This window comes from Pristiophorus japonicus, chromosome 5, assembly GCF_044704955.1.
Source record: "Pristiophorus japonicus isolate sPriJap1 chromosome 5, sPriJap1.hap1, whole genome shotgun sequence".
Classification (NCBI taxonomy): Eukaryota; Metazoa; Chordata; class Chondrichthyes; family Pristiophoridae; genus Pristiophorus; species Pristiophorus japonicus.
Genome location: NC_091981.1, coordinates 40,011,120 through 40,034,427, shown reverse-complemented (window position 1 = coordinate 40,034,427; position 23,308 = coordinate 40,011,120). Strand labels below are relative to the sequence as shown.

The following is a 23,308-nucleotide window of genomic DNA, read 5'->3' as shown; positions in this document are numbered from 1 at the left end:
AACCTTAAAAAAAAAACAGGTGGGTTGAGGTTGTGTGGGAAGTTCAAACGTTAAACATTTGAATCCCAACTGCAACCCGCCTCCAACCCGCCCACTTCCGTTTTTAACGGAGGTGGGGCAGGCAGCCAACCCACTCCCAGGAGGCGGGTTGCCTTTTTCCTATCTCAGGCCAGGCTGCCAATTTTTTTTTTTTCCCCACCCCCCCGGCCTCCTTTTTTAAAAAAAAATTCCCCCCACCAGGCTTCCGATTTTTTTTTTTTCTCCCTTGAACCCCCCCGCCCCGGCCTGTGATTTTTGATTTTTTTTTCCCCGCGCTGGTTCCGGCACCTGGACCTTTTCCGGACGCGCCCAGACCTCCACGTGATCCCTCTCTCCCTCCTCACTGCGGCCTTGTGCTGCAGACCTGCCAGCCTCTCAGTCTGGTGGACTGCGGGTGGGAAACAGCTTTCCCATGCAAATCAAGCCCTGCTGTTAAATTCAGCTGGGCCTGCAGGAAACCTGTTCTCACAAGTTTCCTGACCGCTTCGGAGCCACCCCCACTCCCAACCCGCCTTCCTCGTTAAAATTCATCCCATAATGTCTGTAAATGCACTATTAGAACTCATAAGGACAAGTTTATTAAAAAAGCACATCAGCTGAATGCTCCCATTGGTCCTTTGCTAACAGTGTCTTGCAACTTTTGGGAATTCTACTTTCCATGTCCCTTCCATCCTAATGCTCGAGCTGAGCAAAAATTTATCTTTTTTGGCTTCCTATTCTCCTCAAACTTTAACCTTGATATAGAACTACTTCCCATTGTTCTATTTGGTTTTACTATTATATCTGGATCAAACTTGACACTATTCAGTCAGATCCTTTTGGACTCTGGAGACTGTTGTTCCCGATGATACCCGTACGATGTGTACCTCTGAACTTCCTTCTCCTTTTAATTTAAGATCACTTCCATTTTGCTTTTCCTGTGTTTGGAATTTTGTTTGTGTTTGCCCTATGTCTAAATTATGATTCTGTTTGCAGTATTCTGTATACATTTCAAAACATAGTGGACGTTGGCATTTCAAATTTAGTTCAATCAATTTTGAAAAATTACACTTAATCCAGTTACTAATTATTTGTATTATAAAACAAATTATTGGTGCCCAAAGCCAGTAATTTCATGAAAAGGTCCCACACAAGAGATTGGTGTGCAAAATTAAAGCACATGGTTTTGGGGGTAATGTACTGACATGGATAGAGAACTGGTTGGCAGACAGGAAGCAGAGAGTCGGGATAAACGGGTCCTTTTCAGAATGGCAGGCAGTGACTATTTAGGTGCCGTAGGGCTCAGTGCTGGGACCCCAGTTATTTACAATATACATTAATGATTTGGATGAGGGAATTGAGTGTAATATCTCCAAATTTGCAGATGACACTAAACTGGGTGGCGGGACTGACATATGAGTAGAGACTGGATTGACTGGGCCTGTATTCACTGGAGTTTAGAAGGATGAGAGGGGATCTCATAGAAACATATAAAATTCTGACGGGACTGGACAGGTTAGATGCAGGAAAAATGTTCCCGATGTTGGGGAAGTCCAGAACCAGGGGACACAGTGTAAGGATAAGGGGTAAGCCATTTAGGACTGAGATGAGGAGAAACTTCTTCACTCAGAGAGTTGTTAACCTGTTGGAATTCCCTACCGCAGAGAGTTGTTGATGCCAGTTCATTGGATATATTCAAGGAGTTAGATATGGCCCTTATGGCTAAAGGGATCAAGGGGTATGGAGAGAAAGCAGGAAAGGGGTACTGAGGTGTATGATCAACCATGATCTTATTGAATGGTGGTGCAGGCTCGAAGAGCCCGAATGGCCTACTCCTGCACCTATTTTCTGTGTTTCTATGAAAATGTAATTTCCCACGAGTATCTATTTACAGATGCTCCCCACAAAGAAAATTTGGAATACTACTGTTTTAATAACAAAAGAAAGGCAGTGAATATGTTTAGATTTGCTTTTAATTAGTTTGTATGTACAACAGAATTTGTTTCAAGAACAGTAATATCAATTGTAGGGGTATTTTAATGTATTTTATTTGTTAATTTGGAAGTAATGAAGATGCTTTGCTGAAATTGGCCACAAGGTGGTGGAATAGGACCTATATTTCAAAACCTTGGATAAAACTTTAAACTGAAGTGAATACTGAAATGCACTGGAAATCTTAATTTTCATGTTTTTGCCAGAACTGGAACAAATGTTTTCAGCTGCCAACTGGTCAGTTTTTTAGGGCAGGATTATTTTCATATAATATTCTCTCAGATTATGAAGAAGTTGAAATGCAGTCCATTCAAACTGAAATCGAGGTTATAGCAAGTAATAATAACATTGCTGCATGTAATTTGGGGAAATATGTAATTATTTAAAAAGTATTCACAATAGGTTTTAGTTTAAATTATGCAGCTAACAAATAAACACAATCAGTATAGGTAAGAAAATTTAGTTTTTCATTTTTGGTATCTATTTACTTAACACAAATTGCAAGAGGCTGTGTAAAATACCTCAGGCTTTGAAGGTCTGAGGCTATTGCTTTTATTTCATCAGTTTTATGCCACACAGTAGTACTATTATTTTACTGTACAGTCATTTCAACAGCCTGCATCACATGTGGTGCCAGCACTTGTGCATGAGCAGCGTGGAGGCCACTACAGGGAGCAGCATGAGCTGCGACGGTAGTGAAGAGTGACATCATCAAGGTCCAGATCGGTGATTGGAGCGCGGGCAGATACAGCAGGAGCGGCGAGGTCGGGGCGAAGGAGCAGCGAGAAACTGTGGAGGGACGTGATCGGGGCCCGGGAGAGGCGTGAGTTAGGGGCCCAGGGTCAGCACGGGCCAGCCCACACTGCGATATGTGTGCGCACTAGGTCCGTGCAGCAGAGCAGGTCCCAGTCATCTTGGGTAATTCTTGTCACTGGATCAAGACCTAGCTCTGTCAAGCCCGGGTGGTTGCTGGTGTGCAACGGACACCACGCGTTAAAAAAATCCATGCATTGGCATCTTCCACCCTTAAGGATGTAGTTCAGGACCTGGAATTTTAGGCCCTTCATTGGAACACCTGTGAACTTATCCTTTTTTTGGCATGGAAGCAAATCATCCTCGTTTTGAGGGACTAGGTGCAGTACTTCTCTCCAAGTCAGTAGTGTACAGTGAGTGTACCAAAAGTAATGATGTAAACTGAGTAAATGATTCTGCTTAGCTTCTTTGGTAACATTCATCCTTTTAATAGAAAGTCTGGAATTAAACATTGTTATTTCTCTAAGCTAAACTGTTATGAAGATTGAAATTATTTTCCCATCTCCAAGTGTCATTCTCACAACCTCAAATTGCAGTTTTAAATATAATTTCAAAATATCGTTCAAATATATCTTTGTAATGTGGTAGTATCTGCAGGAGTTATCCCAACAAATCCTCAAATTCATAGTATATACTTCTTTAATCCTTTGAGTGGTGCTGTAAGACATTAGTCTCCCAGAAAGCAAAACACTAAGGTAAATCAAGCTTGGATTGGAATTCAGATTCATACAACCTTTATAAGGCAAGTTGAGATCAGTTTTGTGTAGCAGCAGATATTCTGTTTATAAAATGCACATGTTGCTGCCCTGCAGAAACCTATTTGTTTCTTAATCCTAACTTCAAGGGTGCAGATTGTAAATGTGTCTGATTCTGAATTTTCTGTGCTTTTGATTGTATCAAGTTTTCTCCTTCAACGAGCCAACAATAAAGAGATCCTAACAGCCTCTTTGTTTTTTGAAACCTGTTAATGGAAAAATTGTACCTCATTATGAGTTTGACCTTTTTTGAATTTTTGAGACTTGGTTCAGAAGACTAAATATACTTTTAACTTGCAAGTTGTGTTTTATTTTCAGGTGTGGCAGCTTATGTTGGCTGGCAGAGCTCATCAATTCTTAAACCTCTTCTTCAGCAAGGACTCAGTGATGCCGAGGAGTTTGTGATCTATAAAGCCCTGAATGCCCTGACTTGCATGTGTCAGTTGGGACTTCTGCAAAAACCTCACATCTATGAATTTGCCAGTGATATTGGTAAGATTTATTTTTGTTGGGAAAACAAATGCTCCCTTTTCTCTTTTTTTAAAAAAAAAAGTATTTTTCGCACTGGAACACACAACTAAATGAGCATGGTCACCCTCTGCAACCTCAACCAATTAACTATTTGTTAGGAGTCAAGGTATTGAGTGTGAGCAGGCTGTTCAGTCATGAGAGGCAGCACAGCTGAGAACACTCGTGTCTTCCCCCAGACAATTTCTGATCTTGGGTGGGGTGGGGGGAGAAGGGGAAGGAGAGGTGAGGTCCTCTGGATACCAGGCAGAAGCAAGAATGTTGGCTGATTTTTCTCTCCCTGGACCGAGGCCATGAGGTAATTTATGGCACTCTTGCCATTGTGGATGAGATCAGATAATGCCACACAGATGGGAAATTAAATTTAGGATCTTTTGATCTGTATACACGTTGCCTTTACTAATCAAGTGATTGGGGAGTGGGAAACAGAACTTAACTAAGCACCTTATTCCACAACATTTATTGTTAGTAAAAGGTTTTGCTTTCTCGTGTCAAATTCTTAAATGGCATATTCACTGCATTCCAAAATGTCTAAAGAGAATGTTTTGTAATCATGGTTCGTAAACTTGTTCTTTTATGTGTGTAGATTAAAGCTACACAGTTGGAAACAGTGGAGTGCACATTTCTTGTGAGGGAGTCAGTACCATTCATAATTAGCAAAGCTAAATAATTTATAAGGCTCAGGGGAGCAAGGGAGCTTCTAATGAGACATGGGAATTGGTGAGCTAAAGAGAAATCTTCAGAATAATCCAAAATATAGGGTGATCAGTAGCCCAGTAGAGTGACTTGGATCTTTCCTATTATTGTCCCTGTTTTTGTTGCAGTATTGTGAATTTTAATTCAGGTATTTGTTGGGTGTAAATCCTTTATTGGAATTTAACTGCTTGGCCTGCACAAATTAAAAAAAAAAAACGAACTTAGGAGTCTCATAAGATGCAGCTTTTCTCTGATTTAAAAAAAAAGAATTATACTGGAAGTACTTTCAATCTGAAGTACATCTGTAAACCTTTTTTAAAAAGTATAATAAATTTAATAGGGGAACAAAATAAAAATGTGATTTGTCAAGACTCAAATGGTTCATATAAGCATACAAAAAAGAACGATGTTCTCCCTATTCATTAGACAATGCAATTATATGCTGCCAACCCCCATTCCAAATCACTAGTAATATACCTCATGGTGGAGGGAGGAAAATTTATACCTAATTTCAGGAGGAATTTGGGGGAATTTCCTCTCTGACTGCTTTAGGCAATCATACAAGCTCTGAGAGACACTGGGTACGATAAGCTAATGTTATGGTAATTGCCTAAATTGTGAAAGTGAGTTTGTTAAATCTGATCATTTCTGGGCTAGCAACAGAAAATGACCATTGAAGCTGTGTGATTTGTCATTTTAAAACCCAACTGGTTCAATTCAGAACCTGTAACCTGGCCTACATATGATTCCATTACGTGATTGACTTTTAATGTCCTTGGGGAAACCAGGGTTGGATAATATCCTTGCCAGTATCACCCGCATTCCAAGTGCAAAATAAAAAAATAAATGTATAGTTACCATGACAATCACTAAATGTACTTAATTAAGCACACCACTCTCTCCAATCTGTTCTAATGTCCATAGGACCAAAGGATGACAAGATTGGAAAAGCACTTCCATCCATTTGACAAAGATTCAAAACATCATCTTCCATTTTGATTCTCAGATCCTTTATTAGCTCTGTGTGTCCCTGAACCCGAGTGTCAAAGCAATTGTCCATCATCCTCTTGCAAACCGAGGATGTTCTAACTTTCATGTCTCCCTGGTTAGGTTATTTAACATATTCACTACCCTATATGTGAAGTAATTATTTCTACTGACCTTTTCTTGTCAAAATCAATCCATACCACTTTATCCTGGAATTGAGTAAACTGGATACATGATTATTACCTGTTCAATTTAAGATTTTAGATATATCTGAATAAGAATACTTTTTTTGGTAAACATCCCTCATAGTCTGTCCTTGTACTGAAGCTCAATCCTATTTATCAACTTAGTTGCTTTTCTTTGTACTCCCTCCAAGTCAAGGTTGTTGCACTGTCAACCATTTCCAGAAATGTACACAATACTTGAGATGGGAGAGATCGAGGCTGGAATTTTCCCAGTGCCAAGCATGCAGGGTCGGCAGTTAAATTTGTGGAAATTGACAGCGTGTCCGGATCCCGCCGACTTCTGCATTTAACTCTGGCGCGTTTCAAGGCGTGCCTTGGACTCGCTCAGGAGAAGCAGGCGACCTCATTGAGGTCATTAACTCTTTGTTGAAAGACCCTTAACTGCCGTAATAATATCAGCTTTTGGCTTTAACTTGTTGCGCACGGTATTCACGCACCTCAGGAATTTCACCTGTGAAGGGGAGGCGGAAGCTCAGTGACCATTGTGCGAGTCCATTAAGTGACCGCTGGAAAAAACACACACATACTCGCCTTACACCTGCTTCCTTGCCAAATGGAAAGGCTCTTGCTGACTCAATTTTGTGCAGAGATTTAGCTTTCAGCAGTTTGCAGGTCATTTCTGCACTCTCATCACATTGCTTGTCACTATCAGAACATTGAATGATTGGGCCTCTGATCTCCATTTTACCTGCCATCTATTAGATCAGCATGAGTGCCGATTGTGCTGTCTCACCTTGTACCTCAGAATTAGACCAAGATGAGCCCCAGCACCAACAACACCAGCAACAGCAACCACAACAGCAGCCTCCTTCTCAACGACCTGATGCTCCACAGGATAGCGGGGGTCAGCACAGGGTTGCACCGCGCCCGAGGCAATACCCCCAACATGGTATACAGGCAGAGGATGAGCTTCCTAGACATGACTGACCAGCGGTGCTTCAGGAGGCTCAGGATATCATGCCATATCATGCCAGATTTGCAGCTTTCTGGAAGAAGACCTGCTGCCCAGACGACCTGCTGAACACATCTTGCCAATAAAAGTCACCACCACCTTCAACTTCTTCGTCCCTGCAGTAGACATTTGCAGGATCTTGCAATTGGTTGCCCACAGGTGCATCAACCTGGTGACTGATACCATGTTTGACAAGTCAGCCACTTGTGTAAACAGCAGGGTGTCATCCACTGCACACATGTGGCCATCAAGGCATCCCTACATCACCCAAGAGTGTTTGTGAATCACGAGGGCTTCCACTCCCTCAATAAGTAGCTTATCTGCAACCATAGGAAGATCATGCATGTGTATGCCAGATTCCCTGGCATGACTCTTTCGTGTTGTGCCATCCACCCTCCCTTAGCTCTTCACAACTCCAACCAGACTTGTCGGCTGGCTGCTTGGAGACCAAGGCTATCCACTGAAGACGTGGCTGATGACACCCTTGGTGAGGCCAAGTAATGAGGCCGAGGAGCCCTACGATGACGGCCGCATGTCCACCAGATGTGTCATAGAGCAAGCAATCTGCATGATGTAGATGCACTTCAGATGCCTTGACCGATTTGGAGGAGCCCTTCAGTACGCACCAGCCAGTATATCCCGAATCATCGTTGTTTGCTGCGCGCGGCACAATATAGCGCAGCAGTGAGGATTGGAACTGTAGGAGGAGCAAGGCGCAGAGCGCACAGCCTCTTTGGAGAAGGAGGAACAGGTGGAACACGAGCAGGGGGAGGGGGGGCACCTGTGGTGGAGATGGCACCAGCTGTGGTGCACATTACTGCCCGAGATGGCCTCATAATGGCCAGATTTACTTAACCCATATGGTTGCTAGTTGCTGTACTAACTCTTCTACCCTCTCCTCCCCATTCCAAACAACACCTCAAATCAGTTCCACAATGACCAAACCATTCCTGTCTCCCAAACCCCCATTACTTGAGGTTAAGTAATGTCTCCCCATTCACTCCAAGTGACACAGCCACTTCCCAGGTAGCAGGCAAAAATGGACAAGATGGGAAAGTTGTGCAAATAAATAAATTTATGTGCATCATGAATAGAACTTGAACGTAACATTAACATTTTTTCATATACCCATGTGCATACCCTTGTGCATCTAGGATTGTGCTTTTTTTCATTTACACATGTTTCCACGAGGTGCTATCCCTGTGGCTTCAGCAGAGGTAGAGGCAGGCTGCTCACATCGCTGCTGCGACTGCTTGCATACTTTTTGCTGATGTCTTCTGGGTTTTGGAGCCTGTGAGGGGCCCTACCAAGAATATTGCTCCTGCAACTGTGCAGGGGCAGAATTGGTATCTGAGGCAGTATGTGGGGCTCTGACTGAGGGGGAGGCAACTGGGGAGAAGTGGGAGTGCTCTCGTGGGCCAACCGCACGTCCCTATTAGCAAGGAGCTGGAGAGCATCTATTGCACAGTAGTGGGACGATGAATGCCCAAGACTACATTAATATCCCTCTTCGAGAGGAGGTCAATGAGCATTCACAGCAAGCATGTTCTGGTTAGATTGGCGCATTTGCTGCTCTATGCAGATAGCCATCCTTTCATAGAATAGCACATCATCACCATCGCCTGAGAGATGGTGATGCTCGTGTTGGAGACAGACTCCTCCATTCTCTGTACATTTGCACATGTGGCTACAAAAGCAGCCAGAGCCTTGTGCAATTGTTGCTGTCCCTCCAAGTTCACACACTTTCTCAATGACCCCTGAGGTTTGGCCCCCGAAGTTTAGCACCAACATGCAACTCAGTAGATCTTGGATTGTCCTGTGCCCTCCGGCGAGGAGTCTCCACTGCACCTCTGTCAGGGTGGGGGGCGGGGGGGCACTTGATGGATCCGTGGGAGAGTAAAGAGATGAACTGGAAGTGTTATGATAAGAGTGGATAATGTTACCATTATGCTCATGATGTCAGCAGCCAGTGAAATGACATCAGTCACCATACGGGTGACTATTGTATGCCACGTGGCTGTATGAGATTTAATTCCGTCACCAGGTTGCAGGGAGGTCCCCCTCTCTCCATCTCCCACTGCCAGAAGCTCTAATTCCAGAAATTTCAAGCACCTCCTTTGCTGGAGTCAAATTTGTGAATATTGGAGAACCATCTCCGGTTCACTGCCTCTCCCTGTTGTGGGCTCTTTTCTCCTGCAAGGAGGGAAAGAAGAGAACTTTTAAGTGAGAGTAATGGAATGAATGTAAGGAATGGATAGGCTACATCTGTAGAAGGTGATTATGAGGGAATGTCGGGACATTGCCAAATGGCCTCCTCCTGTGGTGTAACTTGCTATAATTGCATTAAGATGAGTGTGAATGTCTGTGGTGGTTAGTCAGATGGGAATGTGAGTAGGTGCATAGACAGAGAGGGATGGTGGTTCCTGCAAGGTAGGTTGGTGTGAGGAATGATGTGCAGGAGTAGGCTTGAGAAGGCAGAGTGATGGGGTTGGGGTGACAGACACATCAGGATGTAGATGAGAGTGACATTGCAGTCACCTTTGCTGACCTAATGAGATAATTGAATTACTTGCGGATCCATGTTCTCCTCACCACATCCCTGCTGCTGACCTCCTCTGTGATGTCTAGCCATGCCCTCTGTGTCTTTTGCTGGTCTTTTTTTGCTATCTGCAGGGTAGAGAACCACCCTATGTGCTCTTGCTCCCTGGCCTAGCACTTCCATCTAGGAATTTTGGCGCTGCCGTCTGCTTTTGTGTCTCCATGTCCCACAGAATTGTCGGTTGTTCAGCAATTTTGAGCTCTTGAAATCACCTTGAACACTCCTACAGCAACCTTCAAATGAGATGTGTGCAAAACTGCTTTAAATATCTGTACTGACAGAGTCATTGGTGATCTCATCTGACCCGTTACATTTAATTGGGCCGGGAAATGCGCATGACTCTTTCAATTGGTGTCATTGAGTTAAGCGCACAGTGCAGAACGCGCTGTTGAAATCTTCACGATGGCGACCTAGTACACGGCCCACATGCACCCGACCCGACTCCGAGGTAAAGATTCCATCCCTAGTGTTTTGTCCAAACTAATTATCACTTCCTAGAGCTTGTGCTTTATCCTTTGAGCTATTAATCCCAAGATCCTGGTAGACATTTTCTGTTGCATATTGTAGTGATGGTTTACCGGTATTTTCCACAAAAGTTCCCAGATTCCTGTGGATGGTTGACATTTATTTTGTACTTGCACTCCTTGTTTCCCTTGCCCAGCTTTTATTGATTCAGATTTCACTGTTAAGGACATATCCCACTTTTTGTCCAATCGCCCAACCATTCCAGATCCTTCTGCAACTGATCTGCTTGTTCTTGATTATTTGAGCGCTGCCCAATTTGGTATCATCAGCAAACTGAGAGCTGGGTTACTGTTCCTATCTCCAGTTAATTAATATACATTAAAAACATAAGGCCCAAATATCAATCACTGTGGTCTCCTTTTCATGTTGATGCGGTTTGCTTAACAACTATTATTTGTCTCCTCTTAACAGTTTGTTATCCATTTCAAAAGATTCCCTTATAGTCTAGGTCTTGCTATCTCATAAAATAATCCCTGTTGTAATCAATGTTGTACATTGTTCAAGAGTTTGCTACAGTCTAGGTGTATTAAATGTAATGGGCTTGAAATTCCAGTCGGAGGCTGCTTTCGGACGAACACCTCCGATCTAAGAATTTTTTACGAATTTACCTGGTGGTCCCGGATGCGCATGTGATTCCGGTGGGGAGGCCTTCTCTTCCCGCGCATCGGAGCGTGCTCCCGCCCTCTACGTTCGGACACAGAAGGTGCAGTCACGTGTGATTGGTTGTGCAATCAGGTACAGTATTCTCATTAATAGCAATGAGAACTCCGTATCTACGAGTTCTCATTGCTATTAATGAGAAAATAAAACCAAACACACTAAACACAACATTAAAAAATAAAAAACACACCTCACATAATTAAAATTAATTTAAATGAAAGTTAATAAATCAGTTAGAAAAAAAAAATTCTGTGGTTTTATTAAAGTTTTGTAATTAAGGTTTAAAATAAACTTACCTTAGTGGACAGGGCTTTTAACAATGTGTTTTTAAATTTTATTTTTATTTTTTAAATTTTATTTTTATGTTTTAAAACTCTTATGCTGGTAAAAGTAGGCTATATGCCTGCTTTTACCAGGCGCGAGTGTTTTATTCACTGGGCAAGAGATGGACAAATAGCGCAATCTTGCCCATGCGAATTTCCTTGCAGCCGAGATGCATTGGATCTGCTAAGCCAGAACTTGACAGATTGAAAAAGCCGGTTTTTGGCGCATGCGCATTGCGTGCCGAAAGCTGGCTTTTGTGATGCCTCCCTGGGTGCTCTGTGATGATGACTGTTGAGGTCGGGTGTCTTGTTCCTTGAATGCAGATTTAAATTTCAAGTACTTGGCCCCTACAGTATAAGTTCCCTTTAAGAATAGGGATTAAGGTCAGAAATTGGATGAAACTCTTTTACTTCGTTGGTTTTAGTATGAAATATAGTAAAGGATGAGATTTTTCCTATTGTCCGAGTATAAACAGCTTAGAGACTGACATGAACACAGCATGTGGCAAGGTAGTTCTGATTGCTTCAATATTTGCAGGGATACTGTAAAATCAGTGGAATGTTTGGTATTTTTCCTTACATGTGATGTTACTTCAGACTAAGATAACTTGTACTTAAGTTGTGCAACCTTAATTGGTAGCTGTTCTATGCATCATGTCTAGTTCTGTTCTATTGGATGGAAGGGTGATGACTAGCATATTGGCCCAAAATTTGCTGGAGCGGGCATCTCGTGGCGTGCATAAGAAATAGGAGCAGAAGTAGGCCATGCGGTCCATCGAGCTTGTTCTGCCATTCAATAAGATTATGGCTAATCTTCTACCTCACCTCCACATTCTCGCACTATCCCCATATCCCTTGATTCCTTTATAATCCAAAAATCTTATCGATCTCTGTCTCTACTCCATGACTGATCATCCTCAGGCTCTGGGGTAGAGAATTCCAAAGATTCACAACCCTTTGCGTGAAGAAATTTTTCCCCATCTCAGTTCTAAATAGCTGACCTCTTATTCTGAAACTGTGGCCCCTAGTTCTAGACCCTGAAGCATTTTATATTTTTCAATGAGATTACCTCTCTTTCTTCTAAACTTGAGGGAATATAGGCCTAGACTACTCAAATCTCTCCTCATAGGACAATCCCCTCATCAGTCTAGTGAACCTTTGTTGCACTTCCTCCTAAGGCAAGTATATTCATCCTTAGGAGAGTGGATTAAAACTGTACACAGTACTCTAGGTGTGGTCTCACCAAGGCCGTAAGAGTTCCTTACTCTTATACTCAAATCCTCTTTATAATAAAGGCCAACATAACATTTGCTTTTTTAATTGCGTGCTGTACCTGCATGTTAACTTTCAGTGATTCGTGTACAAGGACACGCAGGTCCCTCTGAATACCAACATTTCCAAATCTCTCACCTTTTAAAATAATCTGTTTTTCAATTTTTCCTACTAAAGTGGATAACTTCACATTTCTCCAAATTATATTCCATCTGCCACCTTCTTGCCCATCATGAGCCTGCTAGTTACAACCTCAAAAAACTCTCATAGATTTGTGAAACACTACTTCCCTTTCATAACTCATAACGTGCTAACTCTGCCTAATCAGTAATGATTTTCTAAGTGCCCTATTACCATGTCCCCAATAATAGATTCGAGTATTTTCCCTACTACTGATGTCCGACTGTCCTATAGTTCCCAATTTTCTCTCTCCCTCCTTTTTTCTATAGCGGGGTTATGTTTGCTACCTTCAAATCCACGGGGACCATTCTAAAATATAGAGATTTCTGGAAGATCAAAACCAATGCTTCCACTACCTCCGTCGCCATCGGGTCCTGGGGATTTGTTGGCTTTTAGTCCCATTCATTTCTGTTTATTCCTAATACTATTTTAACCCCACAAACAGGTCGGGTGGGAAGTTGATGTTAAAACTCTGAATCTGGATCAGAACCCACTTCCAACCCACCCACTTTCAGTGTTAACGCGAGGATCCGGGCAGCCAACCTGCTCTCGAGAGGCGGGTCATCTATTTAAATATTGTAATGAGGCTGGCATGCCTCAGATTTAACCACCATTTTAAATTTAGCAGTGGCTAGACAAGTTTTGCAGGCCTTGTGAAACCAACCAGCTAATGGAAGTTGAGGACTGCTGGACAATTACAATTGCCTCCTGGATCCAGCATCCTGCCTAACCCATCCCCAGCGATTGGAGACGCCCTTACAAGGCCTCCGATTTTCCCCCCACGACACCTCCCTGTGCTCCTCCAGTCGCCCCCTCCCCCGGCCTCATCCCGATCCCTCCCTCCCTCTTCTCTGCGGCCTGGTGCCGCAAGCCTACCCGCCCGCAGCCATGCTACCTCTCAATCTGGCAGGCTGTAGATGGGAAACTGAGATTTCAAATGCAAATCATGCTCTACTGTTAAATTCAGCAGGGCCAGCGGGAAACCCATTCTCCTGGGTTTTCTGACTGCTTTCAAGCCCCCCCCACCAAAGTATTAAAATTCAGGTCAAAGTATTTGAAACAGGGAATGGCAGAGGCATTAAACAATCAGATTAGTAAATCAGATGTCCTGTTTCCCTCTCTACGATGTTATCTCACTTTCAGCAACTTGCCATGGATAAATTTTAAAAACATAAACATGCAAGAGCAAGACTTACAAATGGCAGATGCTGTAGGTTTCACTCCTACAGGAAATTATGGTCCAATAAACTTAATTTGAAATATCTGTCTGGAAAACATTGGAGTCGCACTATTATTAAGAAAATCTGTACAAGTTGGATTAACAAGAAAATCCATAAAAAGTTGAATTGAAGAGATAATTCATTCAAAATTATTTTTTTTTTAAATGTCAAGATAATTATGAATTTAGTTTACTGGCCCCTATTTTCTATAGCAGGACATCTAAAGAAAGAAAAACTTGCCTTTCATATAGTGCCTTTCATGACCACTGGATGCCCCAAAGCGCTTTATAGTCAAAGGAGTACTCTTTGAAGTAATATTGCAATGTAGGAAATGCAGCAGCCAATATGTACACTGCAAGATCCTACAAACAGCAATGTGATAATGTCTAGATAATCTATTTTAGTGATGTTGATTTCGGGATAAATATTGACTAGGACACTAGGGATAACTCTCTTACTTTTCTTTGAAATAGTGCTGTTACGTTCACCTGAGCGGGCAGGCGGGGCTTCGGTTTAATGTCTCATCCATAAGGCGACACTTCCGACAGTGCAGCAATCCCTCAGCACTGCACTGGAGTGTCAGCCTAGATTTTTGTGCTCCAGTCTCGAGTGGAACTTGAACTCACAACCTTCTGACTCAGGCGATGGTTCTATCCACTGAGCGATAGTTGACACACTAATGGTATGGCCAATGGTGCCTGCTGTTAGTTAGATTTGCCCCTGCACCCTTGAGCTCAAATAAAAAAAGTTCCCACAAAGTTGCTGAAAGTGTGAGCTAATAATGGATAGCGAGGGAAACCGGGCATCTAATACCTGAGTAAGCAAGGCAACCAAAAGGGTATCTTCTTAACCAATGAAATTTAAGGATTAAGAAATAAACATCATCATCATAGGCAGTCCCTCGGAGTCGAGGATGACCTGCTTCCACATTAAAAATGAGTTCTCAGATGACTGATAAGTCTGATGCGGGAACTGCAGTCTTTGTCACAGGTTGGACAGGCGGTGGTTGAAAGGACGTTGGTTGAAGTGCTTGGGTTGTCATGCTCTCCTTCCACCATTTGTGCTTGGTCTCCGCTTGCTCCCAGTGAAGAGACTCGAGGTGTTCAGCGCCTTCCCAGATTATTCTCTTCCACTTTGAGCGTTCTTGCGCCAGGGATTCCCAGGTTTTGGTGGGGATGTGAATTTCTTCAAGGAGGCCTTGAGGGTTTCCTTGAAGCCTTTCCTCTGCCCACCTGGGTCTCGTTTGCCGTGTCGGAGCTCCGACTAGAGCGCTTGCTTTGGAAGACTCATATTGGGCATACGGACGATGTGGCCCGTCCATCAGAGCTGATCGAGCATTGTCAATGCTTCGATGCTGAGGATGTTGGCCTGGGCATGTTGGTGCGCCTATCCTGCCAATGGATTTGCAGGATCTTCCAGAGGCAACGTTGGTGGTACTTCTCCAGTGCTTTGAAGTGCCTGCTGTATATCATCCATGTCTCAGAAGCATATATGTGGGCAGGTATCACTACTGCTCAGCAGACCATGAGCTTTGTGCCAGTTTTAAGGCTCTGGTCTTCAAATACTCTCTTTCTTAGGCGACCAAAGGCTGCGCTGGCACACTGAAATCGGTGTTGGACCTCGTCATCGCTGTCTGCCCTTGTTGACCGTAGGCTCCCGAGGTATGGAAAATGGTCCACGTTGTCCAAGGCCTCATTATGGATTTTGATAATCGGGGGACAGTGCTGTATGGCAGGTTGATGGAGCACCTTTGTTTTACAGATGTTTAAGTAAGGCTCATGCTCTCATACGCTATGCTGAACGTGTTGACGATGGTTTGGAGTTTGTCCTCCGAGCGAACGCAGGTGCAAGCATCATCTGCATATTGTAATTCGATGACCGAGGATAGGACGACCTTGAATCTGGACTGGAGGCAATGGAGGTTGAACAGTTTCCCGGTTGCTCTGTAGATTATCTCCACTCCAGCAGGAAGCTTACTGACGGTGAGATGTAGCATTGCAGTAAGGAAGACCGAGACGCGCGTTGATGCAATGACACAGCCTTGCTTTACCCCGGTTCGTACATGAATTGGGTCTGTTGGTCAGGATCACGGCTTGCATGTCATCATGAAGCAAACGGAGGATGGTGACAAATTTTTGAGGACAGCCGAATTTGAAGAGTATGCTCCAGGTCAAAGCAGGTCATGTACAGAGGTTGGTGGTCCCTGCATTTCTCTTTAATTTGTCGCGCAGTGAAGATCCATGTCCATTGTGCCCCTTAGTGGGCGGAATCTGCATTGTGATTCTAGGAGGAGTTCTTTTGCCACAGGGAGAAGGCGGTTGAGGAGGATTCTTGCGCTAACTTTCTCTGTGGTAGATAGCAGGGAAATTCCTCTGTAGTTACCGCAATCGGACTTATCCCCTTTCTTGAAGATGGTCACTATTACGGCGCCTCTGAGATTCCCTGGCATGCTCTCCTCCTTCCGAATAAGAGAAATGAGCTCATGTATATGTGCCGATAGTGCTTATCCACCATGTTTTAGTGCTTCGGCAGGTATTCCATCTGCTACTGAGGCCTTGTTGTTCTTCAGTTGTCGAATGGCCTTTTCAACCTCATGCAGGGTTGGGGTTGTACTGAAATCGTGGGATGGAGTTGAGTACACTCCCATCGAAGACAGAGTCTCAGTTAAGGAGATCTTCAAAGTGCTCCTTCCAGCGAGCATTGACTTTCCTCTCTGTCCTTGGTGAGGGCTTCTCCGTTCTTCGACCGCAGTGGAGTAGGACCTTAGGTGCTTGGGTGGTAGGTGGTCTTTACTGCACTGAAGAATCCATGCACGTCATGGTTGTCGACTAATTTCTGGATCTTGTGCTTTCTCCACCCACCATCTGTTCTTTAGGTCGCGAGTTTTTTGTTGGACCTCGGCCTCCAAACGTCTGTAGATCTGCTTTCCCTTGCACTCGAGTTGTCTTGCTGTTTCTAATTCAAGAATGCCTTGCGCTTGCAGCTTATTAACTCCTGGATCTCCTGGCCGTTCTTGTCGAACCAGTCTTGGTGTTTCCTGGTCGAGTGACCAAGCGTCTCCGCACAGGTCTTAATTATGGAGGCCTTGAGGGCAGACCAGGTGCTGTGAACACCCTGCGTCTCTGGATCACTGACAGTGAGGCGCTGGCTGAATAGCGCTTTCTTAGCATGGTTTCTGAGTGCTCCAGTATTGATTTTCCTGCGGCATTGTTTCTGTTGCCGCCGCTGGATCCTTCCCGGCTGGAGCAGATGGCGTAGCTAACCTCTCCCAGTTCGCTGTCCATCTGGGAGGTCAGCAAGGCTGTGAACTTTAGGAGAATGGACTTCTTTGTCATCTCTCTGAACAGATAGAAACAGGAGGAGCGTGCATGTGGCTTTGGCAGGATATCTGGCTTCCCCATGGTGCAGGGCGCCATCAACTGCACACATGTGGCTTTGCAGGCGCCGCATATCAATCCTGAGCTGTTCCACAACTGCAAAGGCTATCGCTCACTTAATGTGCATTTGGTATGTGACCATGATGGTGAATGCCCGGTATCCTGGCAGCAGTCATTCTGCCTTCATCCTGTGCCAGTCCACTGTGCAGGAATCTTCCAGCCACCACATCGAACCTAAGGGTGGCTGCTCTACACCCCACCACTTGTGGCCAGTGGTCATATAATAACAGCCATGCTGCCACAAGGAACCTCATCGAGCATGCCATCGGGGTGCTAAAGCAACGGTTCCGCTGCCTTGGCCACTTGGGACGAGCCCTCCTGTACTCGCTGGAGCAGGTGTCCTATTTCGTGATGGTCTGCTGCATTCTCCACAACTTGGCCATCATGAGGGCACAGCCTTTGCCACCACGGGTTCCGTGATCATCTCTGGAGGGGGAGGAGGAGGAAGAAGGGAGGTGACAGGCAGCAGATCCCTATTCCAGACGGGTTGTCTGTGAGCATCTCATCAGATTCAGATTCCAGTGAGTGAAACCCCAGATCCCTGTTGCTTGATCACTTCCTCACCTTACAACTCCTCTGCCGTAGAACATCATAGTGTGCTCTTGGGCACAAAGCTGAAATGAGAGACACCACAAAACAAATATTCCAAACATAATTTATAAATGATTCAATCCAATATTGCATAACAAAGTCAACTAATTACCCTTGTGCATTCCCTTAGTGTCTGTCTTTTGTGTTCCTTTTTTTTTTATTCTAATGCTTTTGCCCTATGCCTGCAGCATGGCTGGTGGAAGGCTGCTGACACTGCAGATGGCCTTGCAGGACAACCTCGAGCAGCTTTGGGCCTACAAGGCCTGGCTGTGGACTGCACCACCTTAGCAGTGGCGGCAGCAGTATGGACTGGCTGGCTGGCTGACTGGCAGCAGCAAGGGCATTACATATGATAGATGACACAGAAACAGATCATTCGGGCCAACCAGTCCATGCAGGCATTAATGCTCCACTGCTGGTGGTTCCTCTCTGCATCCAACCTGTCAAGCCCCCTCAGAATCTTGTATGTTTCAATAAGATCACCACTCATTCTTCTAAACTCAAATGAGAATAGGCATAACTTGCTCAGCCTTTCTTCACATGACAACCCCTTTTTCTCAGGAATCAATCTTGTGAACCTTCTCTGAATTACCTCCAATGCAAATATATCCCTCCTTAAATAAGGAGATCAATACTGTACGCAGTACTCCAGGTGCGGTCTCACCAACGCCCTGTACATTTGCAGCAGGACTTCCTTACTATTATACTCTATCCCCCTTGCAATAAGGGTCAACATTCCATTTGCTTTCCTAATTACTTGCTGTACCTGCATGCTAACATTTTGAGTTTCATGTACAAGGACCCCCGATCCCTCTGTACCGCAGCATTTTGTAATCTCTCCCCATTTAAATAATTTGCTTTTTTATTTTCCCTCCCAAAGTGGATACCTCACATTTTCCCACATTATATTCCATCTGCCAAATTTTTGCACATTCACTTAGCCTGTCCATAATCCCTTTGTAGATTATTTGTGTCCTCCTCTCAATTTGCTTTCCCACCTATTTTTGTATCATAAGCAAATTTGGCTACATTACACTCGGTCCCTTCATCCAAATCATTTATATAGATTGTAAATAGTCGAGGCTCCGGCACTGATCCCTGTGGCACCCCACTAGTTGCAGTTTGCCAACATGAAAATTACCCATTTATCCCGACTCTCTGTTAGTTAGCCAATCCTCTATCAATGCTAATATATTACTCCCAACCCTGTGAGCTCTTGTATTGTGCAGTAAGCTTTTATGGGGCACCTTATCGAATGCCTTCTGGAAATCCAAATACACGACATCTACTGGTCCCCTTTATCCACCCTGCTTGTTACATCTTCAAAGAACTCCAGCAAATTTGTCAAACATGAGTTCCCTTTCATAAAACCATGCTGACTCTGCTTGACTGTATTATGATTTTCTAAATGCCCTGCTACTACTTCCTTAATAATGGATTCCAGCATTTTCGCAATGACAGATGTTAGGCTAACTGGTCTACAGTTTCCTGCTTTCTGTTGCCCTCCTTTCTTAAATAGCGGTGTTATATTTGCAGTTTTCCAATCCGCTTTGTTGCAAATCATCCGGCTAGCTTGCGTTCATGTTCTCATTGGTTCTCTTTTTTTTTTCCTGTCTTGTTCATGTAGAGCCTGTAAATGCTGTTTGTTCTCTCTTTTCCCCTGCTGTTTCTCTTTCAGTTGCCTCAAACCTGCACTGCCACTTCATCTCCTTGAGCTTGTGGTAGTTTTGAGTTTGCATTGAGCTTTCTTTTTGTCCTTGTGTATGGTGGCTTTCTTTAATAGCCTCTAGTTTTAAGTATTTCTGATTGAAATGCTTCTTTGTCCTTTTCCTCGGCTGCCAGCCTCAGTAACTCTACTTCATGATCGGCACCTCTCAAACTCATTCCAAATATTGCTTAATTTTATTTTAAATTTAAAAGTTTTAATTAGTATTGGGTGATATTCTTGTCTGAACTTTTCTGCTGTCACTGTTATGTTTTAAAGATTTACTCAAGATATTTCTTATGTAGTTATAAAGACTATTTCCATAAATGGGCTCTTGGTTCTTATGAACCAGAATGTGACTTTATGGGCCCGAGTTTGGTGAAACCTAAGTTCCGCCCAAGTACTGCCCAAAGGACCGCTAAGATCCTGACTGTACTTTGAGCGGATGTTTTGTTAAAAAAAAATGTGGGAAAAACCACCCGGAGTCAAAAATGGGCCTTGCACGCCGATTCTGGGTGGCAGCGGGCGGTGGGTCCCATTCTGGGCAGCAAATGCAATCCTTGGCAAAGTACCGTCGACGATAGAGTACTTTGTCGACGACAGGGAGGGGAGAACGGCGAAATTAAAACATTTTCAAAACAATGGCCCTGAAATTCCGATTTGGCCTCCCCGCGGGCATTTTAGAGAAAAAATACGCACCTACCTTAAGCTGGTGCCCATGTTGGACTTTCTGATGCTGTGGCCTCCTTCGACGGGTGCGCAGGCCTCGAGCTGGAGTCACATGGCCCTGGGCAGCCAATCGGGTAAGGTATCACAGTAATAGGACTTCTGCATGGTCCTAAACTCCTATTAGTATGATTGTGATAGAGCCTGAAACACCCAAAACACAGCCCCAAACACCCAAAACTCTAATTAAAAAAATAGAAAATAATGACACTACATTCATTTAAATTAAAGTTATTAATGTCTTTTTAAAAAAAAAAATTTCCCGATTTAAAAAAAAAAAGTTTTAAAAAATAAACTTACCATTGTGGGGAGGGTTTTTAATAAAATATGTTTTAATAACTTTATTTTTATATTTTTTCATGTTTTTTAAAACACTTGCGCATGTAAAAGTAGGCTATGCGCCTGCTTTTTCAGGCGCAAGATTCTTGAGGACATTTGTAAGCGTAAATATCGTAAGTTTCTACTTACATGTGTCCTCGCTCCCGAGATGCAGCCATCTGTCAAGCCAGAAACTTGACAAATCGAAAATGCCGGTTTCCAGCGCATTTCCACGGACCCGGGGAGGCCGGAATTTCAGGACCAATTTTAAAAAAAAAAAAAAAAAATCCACCAGAGGACCCCATTGACCTAAATCCCTGCAAAAAAAATAAACAAAAGAAGTGCACTAACTTTTTTGCAGGTCTTCGAACTTACCCATCAGGTAAGACCTGCTTCCACATGGCGGTCTCTTCTGCTGCTGGAGCGGAGGACGAAACTAGGGACTTGGTGGGCGGGAGGACTCTTGTCGGAGTTGCACGCCAGCGACACTCCCCAGCAGTCTTCTCTCACTGCAGGTGTGAGGACCTGACCAAACTCGTTCGGGGTGGGGGGGGGAAAGAGCATCCAAAAAGCATCAAGACCACCGAGAAAACTTGGCGGCAGCCGGTGGTGAGTCGACCAAACGCGGGCCCTATATCTGGTAATGTAGCATCACTCCAATGTCGAACAGAAACCCTTGTTACTATAATAGCTTTGTGGAATTCACATGAGCCCTCTTGTGTTCTCCTCCTAGTTTTCAGATAGCAGAAAAATAAACTTAACAATTAGATGGTGCAAGTTCGCCTGTAAACTACAAATAAGTTTATTAAAAGTAAAAAGTAGATAGTAGAAATTCAATACCGTGGACTTCAGTTGCTTATAGAACTTTTAACTTCTCCTCCTAGGATATACACAAATAACAAAAGACAGCACTTCACAAACCTTCCAGTACCTGGACCAAAGAGGTGCAGATCAGGAGGACAGTATTTTTCTATTCAATGTTTAGTACTTTTGGGTAGATTGATAGGCAATTGTGTTGGAGCTACAACATTCTCTGTCACAGGTAGTAAGTGATTTGTGCTTCTGATTTCTCTACACAGTGAGTTTTTTGATTGCTGCCATAAAGAATATTAGAGAGTTAGTTTCCAGGGTAAGCTTACACATTTCTTGGAAGGATCAGTAGGATTAACAGAAGCCTTGAAAGTAGACTTCTGCAGTACTTGGGTATATGCTCTGGTGCACACTTTTGGCATTTATCTATCTCTGTTTGACTTGTTAATTTTGGTAAAGTGTATGGAATTGCTTACATTAACTAAACCTGTGTGAAGTGCAGAAGAGACGATCTGGTTTCATTTCTCTATAGTTATTGTATTATGTCAAGGTTTGCTTTTAAAAAAAATACTTTTTCTTGCCCCTTTCCCTTTTTATATTAGCACCCTTTTTATGCCACCCAAATCTCTGGATACGTTATGGAGCTGTAGGATTCATAACAGTGGTAGCACAACATCTGAATCTTGCTGATCTCTACTGTAAACTGATGCCGTATCTCAATCCATTCATCTCCCAACCAATAATACAGGTACAGTAACTTGATTTGTTCCATAGTTCACTGGATTGCAATTGGTTGTTTTGTAAACTAAAGTGCTTTTTTCTTCTCTAATTTTGTATAATATGACTTGGTATTTTTAATTGATTAACTATTTTAGCCAAATGATATTGAAGTCAGAAGATTGTGTTCACAATGTTATTGGGGCTTATTGCAATACATTTGGCACTGTGGGCCTCAGTTAGAAATTGCTTTGGGTGGTTTGAATTCCTCGTGACCTGCACAGAGTGAAAATTGTAAATGTTTGGGAATAAGTTGCTTGCTTGTTTTCCCGATCATAGTGGGAATTAAAGCGTTCATCCAAATGTACCTACAGTAATATTAAATTGGGAGACTTTGAAATCATGATAGTTCATTAACAAATACAGAATTGCTTCAGTGAGTAGTTAAAGCATTTTTTATGGTCTTTATCTATGTCGAGTGAGTGCTTCGGTAGTTTCAACCACACTTCATTAATAGTTTTAAAGATGAAAAGTTTAAAAACATATTTTTATCTCTCTCTCTCTCTCTCTCTCTCTCTCTCTCTCTCTCTCTCTCTCTCTCTTTTATATATATATATATATATATATATATGTCTCTGTCTCTATATCTCTGTCTCTATCTCTATATCTCTCTGACTCTACCTCTATATATCTCTCTGTCTCTCTCTCTCTCTCCCCCTCTCTGTCTCTCTCTCTCTCTCCCCCTCTCTGTCTCTCTCTCTCTCTCCCCCTCTCTGTCTCTCTCTCTCTCTCTCCCCTCTCTGTCTCTCTCTCTCTCTCCCCCTCTCTGTCTCTCTCTCTCTCTCCCCCTCTCTGTCTCTCTCTCTCTCTCCCCCTCTCTGTTCTCTCTCTCTCTCTCCCCCTCTCTGTCTCTCTCTCTCTCTCCCCCTCTCTGTCTCTCTCTCTCTCCCCCTCTCTGTCTCTCTCTCTCTCTCCCCTCTCTGTCTCTCTCTCTCTCTCCCCCTCTCTGTCTCTCTCTCTCTCTCCCCCTCTCTGTCTCTCTCTCTCTCTCCCCCTCTCTGTCTCTCTCTCTCTCTCCCCCTCTCTGTCTCTCTCTCTCTCTCTCCCCCTCTCTGTCTCTCTCTCTCTCTCCCCCTCTCTGTCTCTCTCTCTCTCTCCCCCTCTCTGTTCTCTCTCTCTCTCTCCCCCTCTCTGTCTCTCTCTCTCTCTCCCCCTCTCTGTCTCTCTACCTTGATCTCT

The 23,308-nt window shown here is 43.6% G+C and overlaps 1 protein-coding gene across 2 annotated transcripts in view; it reads left to right on the top strand.

Moving 5' to 3' along the window:
• Positions 1 to 23,308, top strand: part of pik3r4 (phosphoinositide-3-kinase, regulatory subunit 4) — a 110,152-nt gene that overhangs the window by 27,226 nt on the left and 59,618 nt on the right. For both annotated transcript variants that reach the window (XM_070880550.1, XM_070880549.1), the window contains exons 6-7: positions 3,897 to 4,070; positions 21,955 to 22,100. In XM_070880550.1, the coding sequence (XP_070736651.1) occupies positions 3,897 to 4,070; positions 21,955 to 22,100 (320 nt within the window). The remainder of the gene's footprint in view (positions 1 to 3,896; positions 4,071 to 21,954; positions 22,101 to 23,308) is intronic.